The 20698-nt window shown below is 33.9% G+C and overlaps 1 protein-coding gene across 1 annotated transcript in view; it reads right to left on the reverse strand.

Moving 5' to 3' along the window:
- CSMD1 (CUB and Sushi multiple domains 1) overlaps window positions 1-20698 on the reverse strand; it is a 972765-nt gene that overhangs the window by 14794 nt on the left and 937273 nt on the right. Inside the window, exons 55-59 of the mRNA XM_007944438.2 lie at window positions 19886-20065; window positions 18542-18586; window positions 15348-15509; window positions 6413-6525; window positions 5512-5599 (exon numbers count right to left, since the gene is read on the reverse strand). Coding sequence (XP_007942629.2) covers window positions 5512-5599; window positions 6413-6525; window positions 15348-15509; window positions 18542-18586; window positions 19886-20065 — 588 coding nt within the window. The remainder of the gene's footprint in view (window positions 1-5511; window positions 5600-6412; window positions 6526-15347; window positions 15510-18541; window positions 18587-19885; window positions 20066-20698) is intronic.

Raw genomic sequence — 20698 nt, forward strand, 5'->3', positions numbered from 1 at the left:
TGCCTTGAATTTTCACAGAAAACTTTAAATTTCTATTTTCATCATGTCCTCAAATAGATGCAGAATTATGATACTGTCTACCACCTTAAGGCTTAATATAAACATATTTTGAAAGTGATGTCCAGTTTTTGTAACTTAACCAGATCTTTTTGACATCCTTCTGTATCAGCACGTATAAATCAGATTAAGGTTTTTTTTTTTTTTTTTTTTTTAATTCACATGCATTCAACTCCCACCATGAAAGTGGAAATTGCCAGATACTTGTTCTGTATAAATCAGAGCATCCAGGTTATGGGTATCTGAGCCAAGGCCAACCCATTGGATGCTCCCAGTATGGCAATGAATTTGAAGTGAGTGATGCAAAGCATCATGTGAAGGTTTAGAATTTATTCCAATGGCTATGACATTGGGAGGAGCCTTGTGGCAGTATCAGTTGTCCACTGGTGGTGGTTTCATCACTAGCAGGTAGATGGCAGGGTCAACAGTGACAGCAGGAGCACATAGTGATCAGTGTGGGATTGAACAAAAGGAAGAACAGTAGTACACTATTCAAATAACACTAACTTCATGATTTTATTGTGAGAATTAAATGAATTAGAACATTTCAACAGTTTAGGATAATGTATGCTATAGGGTGGTGGTTAATTTATTTATTGATTTAGTTTTGTTTGCTGAATTGCTTTTTGGTTACTTTTCCATTTGAATTCTTGTTTCCTAGGATGGAACAGTAGGTGCTCAATGTGTAATTGTAAAATAGATAAATGCTACAGGCTTTGTAGTATAGTAACAAAACATCTTTTGATTTACATTAACCTATCATAACATATCTCATTTTCCAGGTTTTTGTGAGTCTCATCTCACTCTAATAAATTGGTGTTTTGAAAATTTAACTTAACCAATATTATGTTCTGTTATCTGGACATGATACACTTTTGACCACAATAGATTTCGAAATTGCAATTAACACAATTCTGGAATAACTCCATGCCACAAATACTTTACAATATAAGACAGAAAAATATAAAGGAGTCTGTGCATTATAGACTCACAAACTTACTTTGAAATTATTATGCTGTCTGGAGCACTTGGTTAATTTTAATTATTTATCACTGTTTTAATAATTTAAAATGCAATAAATATATATGATAATAATTAAAATGTTATAAAATAACATGAAATAAATAATTTAATCAAAACCAACCAAACTCACTGCCACAGAGTCAGATCTGACTCATAGCGACCCCTCCTTGGCTTTCCAAGGCAGTCTCAATATGGAAGTAGATTGCCTAATCTTCCTTCCAAGGAGTGGCTAGTGGGTTTGAACTGCCAGCCTTCTGGTTAGTAGTCAAATAGATTTGACATTAAGCTACCAGAGATCCCAAATAATATAGAGGAAATGAAAATAAGGTGTTACTCTTTGACCTATATCCCAGTGTCCTCCTTTTTAAGGGTCAAAATTTTATGTATATTCCATAAAGGCATTATTCATGTATATGATTGTAAATTTCCCTTTTATTATTTTTTCTAAAACTTAGGAATCTCATGTACATTTATATGTATTTGCCTTTTTAAAAAATTAGCTATTATTTTTGAAGTTCATTCATCTGCACATGAACCAGATTTAACTTTTTAAAGATATGTATCATTCTGTTGATTATATATACCAGAATTATTTAACTTGTCTGCTTTTGAAAGATGCTTACTCAGTTTCTAATCTTTTTTATAATGCTGGAATGTAATCCTTGGGCTCTCTATATAATTTTGTAAGGGTCTAAACATATAGGGTTAACTCTAAGATGTGAAATCACTGCTTAAAGGAGCTTGTGCACTTTACTCTTGCTGTATCTTAGCTAATTGCCCTCCAAAGAGGTGCTCCAATTTCATTCCGACCATTACACAAACACTTGGGTAATTGTGTATTATCTAACTGCTGGCTTCTCCTTTTCCTTTGCCTGCTTCCACCCCTCCCTCCACTCTCCCCCTCCTTACTCTCCTACCCCATGATATTACTTCTGCTGCAGCTACTACTAGTACGAGGGTTACCATTACTTTAAAAAATAATCGTATTTAGTTATTTATTTACATTTCTTTATTTAGAATAAGGGTGAGTATCTTTTCACATCTTATAAGGTGGGCCATTTAATTTTTAAAAGAGTATTATGGAGATAGTAATTAAGGTACATAAAATTCAACCATTAAAAGTGTTCACTGAAATGTCTCTTCATATATTTGTAGGGTGTGCAATCAGCACTACAATCTGATTTTAGAATAATCCTGTGCCCCTTCAAAAGATGCTCTGAATGTATTAGCAGTAACTCTTCATCATTCTCAATCCACTCCACAGCCTTAAGTAACCACTAATTGACTTTCTAACTGTATGAATTTGGCTATCCTAGGCATTTCATGGGAGCTCTGGTGGCATAGTGCCTAAAGCATTTGACTGCTAACCAGAAGGATGGCTGTTCAAACCTACCAGCCACTCCTCAGAAGGAAGCGTGGGCAATCTACTTCTGAATAAGACAGTATGTGGACATTGTGAAAGGATACTATTTACAGTGCTGTAGCATGTATCAATATCCATCCCCCCACATTTTTGTTCTATTGTCAGGTAAGGATGGACCATATATTGTTTAACCATTTATCAGTTGACGGGATTTGGGTTGTTTCCACGTTGGGGTTATTATGAATAATGCTGCTACAGACAATTGTGCACCAATTTTTATGAATACATATTTTTAAATTCCTTTTGAGTAAATCCCTAACAAGTGATTTGTTAGATCTTATGATAAGTGTGTATTTAATATTTTGAAGAATAACAAACTTTTCCAAGGCAGTTACATTATTTTACATATTTTATATTCTCACAAGAAATTAATGAGGGTTCAAATTTCTCCACATCCTCACCAATATTTGCTATTGTCTGCCTTTTTGATTACAGTCATCCTAGTAGACATGACATTGTTTTGATTTGCACTTCCGTTATGACTAAAGAGATAGATCATCTTCTCATGGCCTTTTTGGCCAATTGTATTTCTTTGGAGAAATGTTTATTCAAATTCTTCACCCATTATATTTTTTACTATTTGTCTTTTTATTATTGAGCTGTAAAAACTTTTTATCTATTCTGGATTCATGGGAGCTCTGGTGGCATAGTGCCTAAAGCATTTGACTTATTAGATATATAGTTTGCAAATATTTTCTCCTATTTTGTGGGAAATAAATCAATTTTAATAGAGAAAACAATTTATTGTGGGTTCTAATACAAGTTTCTGCATTAAAATTGGATTTCAAACTAACATGATTTTCCTTCCCATTTAATGATAATCATTTTTCTCATCTATGAACTGGAGACAATTACAAGATTGTTTATTTTTCTCCATAAAAATAAGTTTCAATGATATTTCTTAAATGAATGGTTGTTGTTTGAGTAATGCATAGATTTTTCTGATTAGTTGAATGGAAGGCTTGTTTATAATTCAAATTAATTTTTGAGGCATTTTATTTTTTTTTCCTGGCAATAAATTCATCATCACATGACAACAAAGATTATTTGTTAAAGAAAGCTGTTATTTTGTTGGATTCAAAAACATGGCTGATACAAAGAAAATACATGACAGTAAAGTGATAGTTCAGATTACTTTCTTTGGATGAGTAAACTTAGACATCTATACAGTGTCTTGTACAGCTCACTGGGGTATCCTTAAACAAAATTACTAGAGCATGTGCTATGAGGAGAAAGGAGGACAAATAACTACAGGGTTTGGCTTACAGCAAGAGAAAACTTAACCCATCATTAGTGTTGATCTAGTGCATTAATTCTACTTTATTACTTCAAAACAATATAACCAGCCTGATTTAAAATATTATCCCAGCCATGGATGATATAATAATATATAGCTCTCTTACTTAAAAATACTAAATTTTGAATGATGGAATTCTAGTATTTCTTTTTGATTAAGATTTTTTTAAAATATGTTATAATATAAAATGACGTACATTTCCTTTCAAATACTTCAGTGCCTTGACAAAAATCTTATGAAATAAGTTCCTCAGTGGTAGTAACTAGAAAACATTACGTTATTTTCCTCTGAAAGCTCACATTGGTATCAAACCCTCAGTAGTAATGTTCTTGTTTATAAAATTAAATGTTAACAGTATTCTACAAGGAAATTATACAGTAGTTTGTATTATTCAGAAGAAATGTGGTACTAAACTCATTACAAAAATGCATTTTCTTAATGTGTATTGGTAGCAACAACTATAATAAACACTTTTGTGTGACATGAACTGTATCATGCACAAATCAATTGCTTATATTCTCTTACTTAATCTTCATAACAATTCAGGGAACTGATTTCTATATTGTAATTTATCTAAGATTACAAATCTAGAAAGTGTAAAAGGTAAGTTCAAATCCAGTGATTAAAAATAAAAACTGTTTTCCATGATTATTTGTTAAAAATAAAATAGTAGAAATATATAAAGAAGGATGGAGTATTTCTATTGCAATTTTTTTTCATTATATATAAGCTTAACATCTTTCCATGTGAATACATAGCCTCAACATTTAGTAAAATATACTGCATTATATTTTTTTCTATTTAATGTACTACATTGCATAAACTTATTTATTGGAAAAATTCCTTTATGATAGATATATAAGATGGGCATGTTATTTTATAATTTCCACTTTTAAAAAGAGTCTTGCCGTGGACACATGCAAAGAAAAGTTTACAAAAATGTCTGATGAAAAATTCTAGAGTTTTTGGAAAAAAGAATATACATTTAAAGTAAGGATTAAAAAAAACAAACCAAACACACTACCATCGAGTCAGATCTGACTCATAGTGACCCCTCCTTGGGTTTCCATGGCGGTATCACTACGGAAGTAGATTGCCCAGCCTTCCTTCTGAGGAGTGGCTGGTGAGCTTGAACCACCAGCCTTCTGGTTAGCAGTCTAAATTGTACATATCTATTCATACATCCAGGAGCTCTGGTAGCATAGTGGCTAAGGCACTTGACTGCTAATCGGAAGGCTGGTGGTTCAAACCCACCAGCCACTCCTCAGAAGGAAGGTTGTACAATCTACTTCCCTAGTGATATCACCTTGGAAACCCAAGGAGGGGTTGCTGTGAGTCAGGTCTGACTCAACAGCACATAACAACAACTCACAACAATTTCTTCATCAGAACCACCTTCACTTGCTGCACACACAACTTTTAAATCATTGAAAATACTCTGAGGCTTTTCTTGCACTGAAGTAAGGCTAAGTAAGAACTGTATGCAGTAGTTTCTACATATCTAATAATTCCACTTAAAGACTTAAAAGACCCTGTTAGGAAAGGATCATGTTTGTAAGTCAAGGACTCCCTGTAGTGAAAATATGCTAGTCACTCTTATTATTTCTTTTCTGTTCCTTTTGGAGATAAGATCTATCCATTACTTTTCATTATAATTATTTGAATGTCAAACTGATACTTGTTTTAAAAAAATTCCTCAAGTTCAGCTTACCTTGTCTTTCTAGTTTGAATTTTCCAAAGTCTTTTCCATGTATATCACCTTGAAAAGTAAATCCTCCTCTTTCAAGACCTGATGATACCTGATATGTATGAAAATTAAAGAAAAAAATATCAAAAAATAATAATAATGATCTCTCCTTATCAAAATATTACTGTCATTTCCATATTTAGATATTAAAGGTTTAATATTTAGATTTTTATGCCACTTCTTTCAGTGGCATATTTATAGTTAAAAATTAGAAAATATAGAGGTGAACTCAAGTAACATAAAAGTACTCAGTATCTCCATTAGGTCTCTACAATAGTAATTTTAAGAACATTATATCCATATGTTGTCTATCCCTTACAAACAGAGACACATATATGAATAAATAAATAATCTACATAATAAAAACTCATTTTATCTTACAACTGGCCAGATGTACACCATGTGAGACTGTATACTTTCACATCAGATAGTAAATTAGAACCTAAAAATATAATTAACTTGCAAAGAAGAATATGGAAGAGAAAATGCTAAAATTTTCTATTTATCTAGGAATGACTTTTTAAAATCTTCCAAGTGGTTCTTGCTTATCAAGTGGTCTTAGAAAAAAGCTTGGTTGCACCACACTTATAATAGAAGAATGTGGTATTAACCAGCACAGAACCAGGACTCAAGTTCTAGTTCTGTCCCCAGCATTAGCAACTCAAGTCTTACTGGCCATTTTATTTCTCGTTTCAGAGACTTGGTTTCTTCTAATATAAATTAGAGGGGTAAAAATTAAGCAGGATTGCTTACTTTTGTAGGGGCATATATATCACTACTCCTCTTAAAAATCTCCAGTTGGCTGTCTCCATAAAAGTAATGACTCAAAAACACGCTTTGTTACAAATCCCATACAAATACTTACATAACCATCTAATCCCCAGTTGTCATTTTCAAACTTGCTTACAAAAATATCCACTGGAACTTTAATTTGAAAAACTTTCAGAAGTAAGTGGGCTTCCTCCTTCTTGTAAACTCCTGTATAAAAGTAAGTCAGTGATTCTTACACTGTAGGAAATCACAAGAGTTAATAACTCAACATTTAATCCACTTGATTCGGAATATGGTACAGAGATGGCAATTAAATGTATAACAATAGCACTTCTTTTTAAATTTAGCTTTAGTACTTTTTTTTCTCTGTAACTGATTTTCATGGAAATATTTTTCTATCTTGACTAGGTAAAATCCATTCACAAAATGCAACATTTTTATCCCACAGAGATACTAAAAGTAATATTTATTTGAGTCTATTAATAAAAAATTAGCATTTTTATTCATATTTTATTCACTTCTGAGAAAGGAGTATGTAAAAAAAAGACATCATACCATAATCCAAAATTTAGCTACTTCTCACAGTGAATTGATGTGCCCATTAATATGAAATGAATAGCATAGAGAACAAAATGTGAAAGGCATACTTGTGTAACTCATAAGATTTTGTGCCTAAAGTCACGCCTCTCAGCTATTTTCAATATAGAATGGTTGCTTAATAGTGTTGCACAGAGATGTTACAGTTTGTTATAAATGGAGATTGTGTTTGCTGCTACAAAATCCTACTCAACCAAACAATAAATAAATAAAATAAAATAAACCCCACTGCCATCAAGTTGATTACAACTCATAGCCACCTATAGACAGAGTAGAATTGGTCTACAGGGTTTCCAAGGCTGTAAATCTTTTTGGAAGCAGTCCGCCTCACTTTTCTCCCATGAAGTGGAAAGTGGGTTCAAACTGCTGACCTTTTGGTTAGCAGCCCAATGCTTTAACCAGAGCACCGCCAGAACTCCTACAGATAGATAGATAGATAGATAGATAGATAGATAGATAGATAATGTAGATAGATAGAAAGATAGATTGATTGACAACAAATAAATGGAAAATGAACCCAAAATATATCATTTGTAGAAAATACATATGGGCAGATTCAGAGTTAATCTTGTTAGTTGCCATTGAATTGATGCTGACACATGGTGAACTCTTGTTACAGAACAGACTGTTTCTTAGGCTTTTCGTGGCTGTAATTTTAATGGAAGAAGATTACAGTCTTTTTCTTTCATGGTACTGCTGGGTGGGTCCAAATTGCTAAACTTTAGGTTAGCCGATGAGTGCAAACATGATTCCCCCTAACTCAGATTAGAGAAGCAAATCTCTAACATCCCAGGAATATTCTCCAGTGTCAAAGCACACAGGATGGAAGTAACGCATTGCTGCAAGTAAACTGACATAGATTGAGTTCATAAATGCTTTAGTTTAGGCTGGAACGGATTTCCAATAGCAACACATGACTTAACTTCTAAATCTCTGAACCCGTTATATCAACTATAAGTACAGATAAAGTCTGTCTTTAGGCACTTTTTGTGAGGATTAAGTAACAGCATCCAAAATATTATCAGACTTTTAGTTGGCACTCCCTAAATGTTAGTTTTCTTTCCTCCTTTCCTCTCCTTCCTAATCAGAATCCACACAGCCTGGATAACTATATATCAATTGGAATTCAAACAACTCAGGATCCAAACAGTTTCCTTAATCTAAACTAAATATTTTGTAACACTGACACAAAGATTCACCTAAAAGGGCATTCTTTTGGGGGTGGGGGGAGGAGTCAAATTTCCTGGTTCCATGAAGAGAAATATTATCTAATCCATTTGGGTGAGACTCAGAAATTTAAAAGTTTAGAAGTTCCTCAAGTAATTCTGATTCATAATCATATTTAAGAACCTGGTCTAAATCACTTATACATTCACAGGTGCAAGGCAATGTGAGGGCCATTAGACCATGACTTCATAAAAATATACCTCTCAAATATATATGAATATGAATGACTTTGCTGTATAAGGCTCCATGAATTATTCTTAGATGTTTTATGTCCAAAGAATAGGAAAGGAGGATGTGATGGATGGGAGAGACTTGGCCTCCTTTCAAACTTCCTAAAGATTAATCGTTTAGCTGTCTATTGATTAGTAACAGTGTGCATAATTTGGGGGTCCTTTTCATTCAGAACCAGGCTTGCACCTTGTGGATAACTCAAGGAGAATCTGAAGGCTTTAGAAATTAGTCTAGGGAAAAATAAAATCATGAAGTAGACACAGTATTTTATTGATTAAAAGAGTGGGCTGAGGATTCTGACTGCTGAGTTCAAATCCTACCTCTGCTTATTATCTACCATTTCACTTTAAAAAACTACTTAGTTTTGAGCCTCCTGTATTTTTAGCACAACTCAAAATGAAAATAAACATCTGTGAATATCTGTTAATAATCAGAACATGGAATGAATGAAGCATCAACATAGGAAAATCGGAAGTTGTCAAAAATGAAAGAGAACAAATAAAGACAGATACTGAGGCATTAATGATTTGACATGGACTGGTATTGGCCATTTTTAATCAGACAATCATATGGTCTACTATGCTGGGAATGATAAAATAAAGAAGGATGGTATCACATTCATTTTCAAAAAGAACTTTTCAAGACTGATCCTGAAATACAATTCTGTCAATAACAGGATAATATCCATGTGCCTGCAAACCCCAGTTAATACTATTATTACTCAAATTTACATACCAACCACTAAAGCCAAAGATGAAGAAATGAAGTTTTTACAAACTTCTGTAGTTTGAAATTGATCAAGTATGCACTCAAGATGCATTGATAATTACTGGTGATTGAAATGTGAAAGTTGGAAACAAAGAAGAAACTTCAGTAGTTGGAAAATATGGCTGTGGTGATAGAAATGACACCTGAAATTGCAAGAGATAATTTTGCAAGACTGATTACTTATTCATTGCAAATTACTTTTTCTACAACATAAATGGTGACTATACATGTAGATCTATCCGTATAGACTACACAGGAATAAAATCAACTACATATGTGGAAAGAGATGATTGAGAAGCGCAATATCATCAGCAGAACAAGGCCAGGGGCTGACTATGGAACAAACAATTACTTTCACCTTTGCAAGTTTAGGTGGAAGTTGAAGAAAATTAAAACAAGTCCAGGAGAGCCAACATATCACATTGAGTATGTTGTTGCTAGTTGTCATTGAGTAGGTCCCAAATCATAGGGACACAATGTACAGTACAACTCATACTGCCATGTCCTGTGCCATCCTCACAATTATTGCCATGCTTGAGCCCAGAGTTGCAGCCACTGTGTCAGTGTATCTCATTGAGGGTCTTCCCCTTTCTCACTGACTGTCCAGATTATCCAGCTTGACATCCTTCTCCAAGAACTGGTCCCTTCTAACAACATGACCAAAATACTAGAGATAAAGTCTGGCTATTCTTACTTCTAAAAAACTTTCTGGCTGTACTTCCTCCAAGACAGATATGTTTCTTCTTCCAGGAGTCCCTGGCACTTTCAATATTCTTTGCCAAGACCACTATTCAAAAGTATCAGTTCTTCTGAGCTCTCTTTACTCCCTGTCCAGTTCTTATATGCATATGAAGTTCCTGGAAATACTATGGCTTGGGTCAAACTCACCTTAGTCCTCAAACTGACATCTCTGCTCTTAAACACTTCAAAGACGTCTTTTGCAGCAGATTTGCTCAATGCGATACATCATTTGATTTTTTGCCTGCTGCTTCCATGGAAGTTGCTTGTACATACAGGTAAAATTAAATCTTTGACAACTTTAATTTTTCTCCATTATTCAAGATGTTGCTTATTGGTGAGGATTTTTGTTTTCTTTGTGTTGAAGTGTAATCCATGCCGAAGGCTGGAATCTTTGATCTTCATCAGTAAGTGTTTCAATTTTCAGCAAGGAAGATTGTGTCATCTGTATATCACATGTTGTCAATGAGTCTGCCTCCTATCCTGATTCCATGATTATATTCATATAATCCACCTGCTCTGATTATTTCCTCAGCATACAGATTGAATAACTATGGTGAAAGGACGCAACCCTGACACACACCTTCCCTGTTTTTAAACCATGCAGTATTCCCCTGTTCTGTTTGAATAACTGCCTCTTGGTCTATGTATGAGTACCACATGAGCACAATTAAGTGTTCTGGAATTCCCATTCTTTGCAATGTTATTCATAATTTGTTATGATCCACATAGTCGAACATCTTTGCATAGTGAATTAAACACAAGTCTTTCTGGTATTCTTTGCTTTCAGCCAAGATCCATCAGGCATCAGAAATGATATCCCTTCTTCCATACCCTCTTCTGAATCCAGTATGAATTTCTGGCAGATCCTTAACAATATATTGCTTAACCGTTTTTGGATGATCTTCAGTAAAATTTTACATGCACATGGTACTAATGATATTATTTGATAATTTCCACATTCTGTTGGATTACCTTTCTTTAGAATGGGCACAAATATGGATCTCTTCCAGGTGATTGGCCAGTTAGTTGTCTTCCAAATTTCTTGGCATAAACAAGTAAGCAACTCTAGGGCTGCATCCGTTTGCTGAAACATCTCCTATTTTTTTTTTTTTTTCCCAATTCCTTCAATGCAGCTTGGACTTGTTCCTTCAGTACCATTGGTTCTTGATCATATGCTACCTCCTGAAATAGTTGAATGTCAATCAGTTCTTTTTGGTACAGTGACTCTGTATTTCTTCCATATTCTTTCTGCATGGTTCAGTATTTTGCCCATAGAAACCTTTAATATTGAAACTTATGCTGATTTTGTTTTTTTAAGTTCTTTAAGGTTGAGAAATCACAAGTGACTTCTTCACCTTTGATTTTCCATCTCCAGGTCTTTGCACATTTCATTAGCATAATTTACTTTGTCCTCTTGAGCTGCCCTTTGAAATCTTCTGATCAGATCTTTTACTTTATCATTTCTTCCATTTCCTTTAACAACTCTCTCCTTTTAAGAACAAATTTCAGGGTCTCTTCAGGCATCCATTTTGATTTTCTGTATCTCCTTTTTAATCAACCTTTGCTTGCTTCATGTATGATGTTCTTGATCCCACAACTCAACTGGTCTTTGGTCTTTGGTGTTCAGTACATCAAATCTATTTTTCAGATGGTCTCTAAATTCATGTAGGATATACTCAAAGTTAAATTTTGGCTCTCATGCAATTGTTTTAATTTTCAATAACTTCAACTTAAGTTTGGAAATGAGAATTGCTGCTTTGATCCACAGTCCCTGGCCTTGTTCTGACTGATGTTATGGAGCTTCTCCACTGCCTTCTTCCACAGATGTTGTCTATGGACTCCTATATATTCCATCTGGTGATAGTTTAGAGCAAATTTTAGAGTCTTGTCTGACATCCATTTTGTTCTTCTCTTAAAAATACAAAAAAAGAAAGAAAAGAACAAAATGGGTATCAGAAGGAACTATGACACTTTTTCTTGAAAGGAGAGTTGTTGTTGTTGTTAAGTACCAATGAGTCATCTCCAACTCATAGTGACCCTATGGACAGCAGAATGGAACACTACCCAGTCCTGTGCCAGCTCCACGACCCTTGCTGTACCTGATTCCATTGTCGTAGCCACTGTGTCAATCCATCTTGTAGGGGCCTTCCCCTCTTTCATTGACCTTCCACTTTACCAAGCATGATATCCTTCTCCAGGGAATGGTCCCTTCTGACAACATGACCAAAGTAGTGGAAATGAAGTCACTCTTGCTTACAAGGAGCATTCCACCTGCACTTCTGCCGGACAGATTTATTAGTTCTTTTAGCATTTCATAGTACTTTCAGCATTCTTCAAAAGCACCACAACTCAAAAGCATCAACTCTTCTTTGTTCTTCTTTGTTCATTGCCCAGCTTTCACATGCATATGAGGTGATTTAAAATACCATGGCTTGTGTCTGGTGCACCTTAGTCCTCAAGGAGACATCTTTGCTCTTCAGCACTTGAAGAAGGAAAGTAGGTAAAGCAAATGAAAAAAATCATGAAGAAAGAGAGCTGAACAGAAGATTTCAGAGGGAAGCTTGTGAAGACAAATAAAGTATAATAATGAAATGTGCAAAGACCTGGGGTTAGAAAGTCAGAAGGGAAAAGCATGCTTGCCATTTCTCAAAATGAAAGAACTGAAGAAAAAACTCAAGCCTCAAATTGCAATACTGAAAGATTCTGTGGGTAAAATATTGAATGATGTAAGAAGTATCAGAAGAAGATGGAAGGAATGCAGAGTCACCACACCAAAAAGAACTGACTGACATTCAAACATTTCAGGAGGTAGCATATGATTGAGAACCAATGGTACTGAAAGAAGAACTCCAAGCTGCACTGATGGACCTGGTGAAAAACAATATTCCAAGAATTGACAAAATTCTCATTGAAATTTTTCAACAATGTTTACAGCCTTGGAGGCACTCATTTGTTTATGTGAAGAAATTTGTAAGACAGCTACTTGGCCAACTGACAGGAAGAAATTCATATCTGTGTCCATTCCAAAGAAAGGTGATCCAACAACATGCAGAAATTATCATGCAATATCATTAGTACCACACATAAGTAAAACTTTTGCTGAAAATAATTCAAAAATGGTTGCAGCAGCACACCAACAGGGAAATGCGAGGAAATTAAGCTGCATGCAGAAGCGGAGGATGTGGAGCAAGTAATATTGTTGCTGATGTAATATACATCTTGGCTGAAAGCAAAGAATACCAGAAAGATGTTTACCTGTGTTTTATTGACTATGCAAAGTCATTTGATTGTGTGGAGCATAACAAATTACGGATAACCTTGTGAAAAATGGGATTCCATAACAATTAAGCTCATGAGAAACCTATATATAGACCAAGAGGCAGTCAATCAAATGCAACAAGATAATACTGCATGGATTAAAATCAGAAAAGGTGTGTGTCTTGGTTTTGTCCTTTAGCCATACTTATTCATTTCTATGCTGACCAAATAATCTGAGAATGTGCACTATATGAAGAAGAATGTGGCATCAGGATTGGAAGAAGATTCATTAATAACTTGTGATATGCAGATGATACAACCTTGCTCGCTGAAAGTGAAGAAGACTTGAGACACTTACTGATGAAGATCAAAAACTCAAGCCTTAAGTATAGATTATATCTCAACCACAAAAAAAAAGGAAAGAGGAAAAAGAAAAGAATATACTTACAACTGGACCATTAGTCAACATCATGATGAATGGAGAAAAGATTGAAGTTGTAAAGGATTTCATTTTACTTGAATCTACCATCAATGCCCATGGAAGTAGTGGTCAAGAAATCAGAAAATGTATTGCAATGGGCAAATCTGCTGTAAAAGTACTCTTCAAAATGTTAAAAAGCAAAACTTTCATTTTGAAAACTAAGCTGTGCCTGACCCAAGCTATTATCTTTTTAATAGCTTCACATGCATGTGAAAGTTGGGCAATGAACAAGGAAAACTGTGGAAGAATTGATACATTTGAATGATAGTGTTGAGAAAAATATTGAATATACTATGGAATGCCAGAAACAAAGCAGTAATCTGTCTTGGAGGGAGTACAGCTGTAATGCTCCTTAGAAGTGAGGAAGGCCAGAAGTTGTCTCTTGTACTTTGGTCATGTTATCAGGAGGGATTAGATCCTGGAGAAATATACCACACTTGGTAAAGTAGAGGATTGGTTAAAAGGACCTTCAAAAAGATGGATTGACACAGTGGAAGCAAAAATTGGCACAAGCAGGACAATTATTGTGAGGTTGGCGCATGACCACACAGTGTTTCATTTGATTGTATATAGGGTCTCTACGAGTGAAACCGACTCCACAGCACCTAGCAACAACAACATATTTTTTCAATCATGGTGACTCCACGTGTGGCAGAGTAGAACTACTCCCTAGGGTTTTCTTGACTGCAATCTTTAGGAAAGCAGATTGCCAGGCCTTTCTTCTCAGAGCTTCTAGGAGCTCTGGTAGCATAGTGCCTAAGGCACTTGACTGCTAACCAGAAAGCTGGCGGTTCAAACCCACCAGCCACTCCTCGGAAGGAAGACTGGGCAATCTACTTCCGTAGTGATACTGCCTTGGCAACCCAAGGAGGGGTCGCTATGAGTCAGGGCTGACTCGATGGCACATAACAACAACAACAACAACAACAACTAGGAGAGTTTAAACCACCAACCTTTTGGTTAGCAGCTGGGCATACACTGCACCACTGAAGGACCATGAGTCAGAATCAACTTGATGGTAATGGGTTTTTGCCTTTTCATTTATTTTTGATTAGTGAAAAATGTGATAATATAAATGCGTACATCATAAAATTGATATTAGAATGAAAAATACGTTTGCAAAGTGTTAAAATAGTTTTGGGCATGCATATATATCGTTAATCATACTTGTTATTTTTATTAATTGTGGAATAACAAAAATATAAAAATAAACTCATGGGTAGCACCTCAGTTAAGAAGGAAGTATATCAGAAGAATGAATTATGAATATATGTATATGTAGATATATATCTCAGGCGCATGACTCAATATTCTATGTCCATAATGAGCATTGTCTTAATTTCCTTTCTGCACTGGTTTCTTAATCTTCAAATTGAGAAAATAATACCTACCATAGTCATTGAAAGGATCCAATGAAATATTATATATGCAAAGACAAAGCAATATAGGTATCTAACCAATCTACCCACTGCCATAGATTCAATTCCAACTCATAGTTATCTCCATTGGGGTTCCAAGGCTGTAAATATTAATGGAAGTAGATTGCTTCATCTTTCTGCCATGGAGCAGCTACTAGGTTTGAACTGCTAACATTTTGGTTATCAGCTTAATGCATTATCCACTGTGCCACCAGTATTAAACAAATTTTAGATCCCCTTTCTGTGATAGGACTCTGGGTTCTACTCATGCTTACAATATGCCTTTAGTGAAACTCTTGTGGGCCTACCTGTCAATTTTAACTCCACTTGAGAGGCTTCAATGAAGGTCGCATTGACTTTACTACTTGTTGCATTGAACCAGTCAACAGTTAAAGTTGCAGGTTGTCTTTTCCCTAAATATTCATAATATCCTTTCCATACTGAATTGATGAAAAATACATCTGAAGGAACTGTAAAGGGGGAAAAAAAAAGAACATTAGCACATTTTTTTTTCAAGATCTTTTTAAACATAGAAGGCATGATAGCATTCAGTAAGAGATCACAAATAATGACAATGATGAAAACAAGGACTACCTAGTATGTTGCCCCTTCTTAGAATCTGTAAATATCAAATGAAATACCTAGGAAAAAGATTGCAGGCTGAAATACACATTTGTTACTTTGTTGTAAGAATATGTTAGATGCCATAGCATACCTATTTTAAAAGACCTGTGAGGGCTAATGGATATGTTGAATTGATGATATTAATGTTAGGTTAGCTTTTTATTGTGCTTAATAAGAAATAAGTTTTATAAGTACATATAGCCAATCTTTCCTTCTCTCATGTTCTTTTACCCTGTATTTTAATTACCATGTAAAAAATACTCCAGTTTTGGTAAGAATGGTAGATCAGTGATCTCAATGGTCCCTTTTATATGGATTTCAAATTCATAAACAAAAGTTATAATGTTTTTATTTAAACATAAAATTCATCTGATATGGGTACCTTTGCAAAGATTATTTAGATGTTCTTTCTTGAACTCACTGCTTATGAAAAAAAATTAAACCTTTTTTTTCACATTTCTGCTGATAAATGTATATATATAACATACTGCCATTTTTATGATATTACTGTAACAATGAATACTATTAACACATATAAATATAAATTTAATTACTCCACTAAGCTATTTTTGATTTATGACTCATAATGTGCCTAATACATTGAATTAGAAAAGAACCAGTACAAGTAGAATTGGTCTGAGCATATTGTTTGAGATGCCAGGTAGAAATAAAGGTGATTGCTCCCTATACGTATTTTTCCACAAATTCACTTATAGTTACTAAAAATGAGGACAAAAATAGTTTACACTTGTATTCATGTTTCTCTTTTCAGCCCAATGACTCACAGTTCTGTCTTTTAGACAAGCTAAACCTACAGCAGTTAGGGTTGCTACAGAAAGAGTAAAGATGAACAGAGTGAGTTTCTTATGGCTTTGAGTAGACACTACTTCCAAATAATAATAATAAGTTAAACACTGAGATATAACACATGCACCTAGTATATTTGTTTATAAATGAACACTTCTACCTATTGATCAGCCTCATTACAGAGCCCTCAGTTTCGATTGGTAACCCTGAAAAGTCTTTATTTTCCTTTACTAAAATTAATAGTGCCTAAGGCACTTAAGTGCTAACCAGAAGGCTGGCAGTTCAAACCCACCAGCCACTCCTGGGAAGGAAGGTTGGGCAATCTACTTCCATAGTGAAACCTACCACCTCAGAAACCCAGGGAAGGGATGCTATTAGTTGGGCCGACTGGACGGGACATAACAACAACAACAACAAAATTAATAGCCTTTAAAATAATACCAAGATTGAAATCTATGTACTCAGCTGAAGATATTAATAGATTTTTAAGCCTGTAATATAAAATTGTTGGTTTTGTTACAGGAATGAAAAATGATTGGATGGGTAGGATAAGGTATACTCAAGAGTGTTCCCTGTCATTTGACTTGCTGCTGGAAATGTGGAGAAAAATGCAACAACTAAACTGTATAGGTATGTTAGGGTAGACCACCTTAATAAAGAAGCATGTTGAATTAGCACTACTCCTCAGAAAGAATGAGAAAAAAGATATTGGTAATAATATTTGCACCTTCAAATATTGTTGTTGATGTTGTTATTTGCCCACAAGTCGGACGCGACTCATAGTGACGCCTCCTTGGGTTTCCGAGGTGGTATCACTACAGTAATAGATTGCCCAACCTTCCTTCCGAGGAGTGGCTGGTGGGTTTGAACCACCAGCCTTCGGGTTAGCAGTTAGATGCCTTAGGCACTGCGCTACCAGAGCTCCCATAGTATACAGATATTTCAATACCTTGAATGAAAAATTAGTAAATAAAAAGAAAACAAGCACATAATAACAAAGATTTTGCTTCCTTCCATTGGAGAAAGTGTTGTCTAGAAAGAGAGTATTGATTTCTGAATTTTGATCTGTAAGTAGTATATTTTTATAAATAGTCCAGAAAAATTTAAGAAAATATTAGTTAATATACTTCATGGCATACGCAGAAAAAAAGGCCTCTAAACATGTTGAGACATTTTGTATTGTCTAAGAATAAAGTGTGTAATACAGCCTTCTGACTTAACAGCATTATACAGACTTTTTCCATACTTGATTGTAGAAAAGAGTTTTTCAGAGTTAGAGGTTATATCCAAGAAATGAGTGTTAACATATATGCAAGGAAAATACTAGTAAAATTACCATAAATATTTACAAAGGATTTCTACTAACAGTTTTAAAAGTCATTCAAATTAATATAATTTTGAGACATATTTCCTTATTTAAGTAATATCTAAATGTATAACATAGATAAACTATTCCATATGACTTGGAGCAATGAAAATCTTCCTTAGGAAATAGGCCTACACATTTCTGATTTGCTATCTGATGCATTTAGCGAGGAATCATATATACTAAAACAATAATTAAATAAATAAACAAAAAAACCTATTATTAACATTTTAGGAGACCAGAAATACCTGAATTGTTGAGAAACTTAATAAAACATGGGGCTCAGTTTAACAGTTTATGCTGTTAGAATCTATTATTGAACTTGTTTTATTTACTTTAGCTCCCTCATTTGGAGGAAGGAATTACAACCCTCTTTATAAGGCTCTCCATTGTGTCACATTGTATTATGAATATTTTATGTCTATTTCTGTTTATAAAATGTCTAAGGCACCTTTCAATGAAAGTGTCTTAGAACACCAAAGATTGTTTTTGTGAATATTGTTATTTTATTAATAAACCACTGTTCTAAAAGAAATAGGCATCTGAGTTGTCTTGGTGTTTTAAATAATTAAAATATTAACTTTTTCAGGGAATAATGAAATTAGATATTAAAAATATTTAAAAAAAATGCTTCACTGCACAAAGTATAGTAGAAAACACATCACTTTATTTGATTTAAATCTATAACTATTCTGGTATACAAACCTGGAGTTTTAGTAACTGTTTCATTAACTTCTCTCACTCCTTTACCTACAAGTAAAAAGACAAATTATCATTTTCAAAAGCATTTATTTTTGAATGTTGAAAAAATGTTAAATTGAAGCAATCTGCCCTTCTCCAGATTTTCTGACTGCACAAAAATAATAAATATCTTATACATATACATTTTAAACCCATTTATTCATAGCAGAATATCCTCTGTGTTTGTGGGAAAACTGAGTTTAGTGGTAAAAAATCAATGCAGATCTAACCCGAAGTATTCCCATTTAGAGTGCTACAACAGAGAGCCTTGTAAAAGAGGGTGGCTTATATCAATTTTCTTCCATCCTATTAGTCATATGCTGACTATAAACTGAAAGGCAATATGCAAAATAACTAAATTGTATAATCTCTCTTAATTTTCCAATCCCCCACCCAAATCAATAAATATAAAATTAATATTAAAAAATATTAATTAATTTCCCTTGCAGAGTGTTTAATTTGGCCTATCAAGTTAGAATTAGCTCATAATCACTTGGATTTTATAGTTTTATATCAAAGTACAAATTATTATTTTTAAAATTTATATTCATATATTTCTGAAAAAGAAGGGGAAGGGAAACTTGTCTCTTAAAACTTCCTAATCTCAGTACTATAAATATGTTCTGGGAAACTAAATTTGAAGTCATTCATTTGATCATACTTAATAATTTTTGTTAATGCTGTTCGATACTCAATGTAAACAGAAACCTATGTTTGGGAGAAAACCTGAAAGGTTAGCTGTCATCATATCTTATTCAGAGCTGTAAATCTCATTTGCAAACACACACATTTGTGAGTAATTAATGCATCATTTCCATGCTAATTGCTTTTATAATCTTTAAAAGTAGGACTGTAGAACCAATATCAAGAACACATAAACTCAAATTCCATCACTGAACAGCTTGAGTGATATTAAAAATAGCAACACTTAAAGGGAGTTGAAAAGATATTCTGAGATACTTGGTTATATAAATTCATTTTCATTTTTAGAAATACATTTTCCAGAAAATATATTGTATATTACTTTCCCTTTAACTCAAGTGATTTATCTCAAATAGTTTTTTTTTCTTTTGCTTAAAATGTAACTAGTTAATAAAAATCTGTGCAGCTGCATAGCCCCTGCCACTGTTGATACAAACATTTGCTGTACACACAAACACAGGCCCACACACATGAAGTATGGATGTAGGCAGAGTGATTAACATCCCTTCCATGATACTATTTACTTATTAAACCTGGAAACTAGTCTGGTGGGCAGTTAGGAAAGGCTGTTAGGATAGCATTCTCATTCCTTGATCAGTGACTTACTTTTACAAACAGGTGATTTCCCTGTCCATTTCATATCTGCTTTACACGTCCTGTGTTCAGATCCACCCGCAAGGAAAAATCCTGGATGGCAGGTATACACTAGAGTATAACCAAAAGTAGGAAGATCTATTGCTCTCACATCTGCATGGGCTGGGGTTTCTGGCTGTCTGCAGGCGTGAGCTGAAATGATATCGATTATTCCATTAGGAAACAGTGAAACTTTGTTAATTATAGAATATATATATAAATTAAAGCAATCAAAATGGTTATTGAATTAGTTTACAATTTAAAAAACTGGGAATGCAGTAGCTTTAAATATCACCAATTTGCCATTTTTCTGCATTATCCAGTGTAAAGAAGGTTTGGTATTTGCGTTTTCTTTCTCTGTCTCCCCCTGTATCTGTCTGTGTGTCTGTTTATCTGTCTGTATATCTATCTATCTAACTACCTATCATTAATTATTTGAAGAAGAGAGATGATAGGTTTAAAATAAACAGATCACTTCTGTTATACTACTAAGATAAATAGTATGTTAAATTTTGTTAAAAGATCAGATGTAAACACATACAGATTGGTACATGCTTAGAAATATATGTACTTTGATTTTTGTCTAGTGGTGATCAGCAAATTTATCATTGAGATAAATGAATAATTAATTTTGGTAAGAATTCAATATTTGTTTAGTAAACCAGACTGAAATATAATGGATTAATTAGTTCCTTTTAAAATAAAAAAGTAAGCATAAATGAGATTTTATATCTCAAATAACTTTTTATTCTTTAGAAATTTAGCATATATATATATATATATATA

This window comes from Orycteropus afer, unplaced genomic scaffold (genome assembly GCF_000298275.1).
Source record: "Orycteropus afer afer isolate SDZICR_OR568_19922 unplaced genomic scaffold, OryAfe1.0 scaffold00125, whole genome shotgun sequence".
NCBI classification, from domain to species: Eukaryota; Metazoa; Chordata; class Mammalia; order Tubulidentata; family Orycteropodidae; genus Orycteropus; species Orycteropus afer.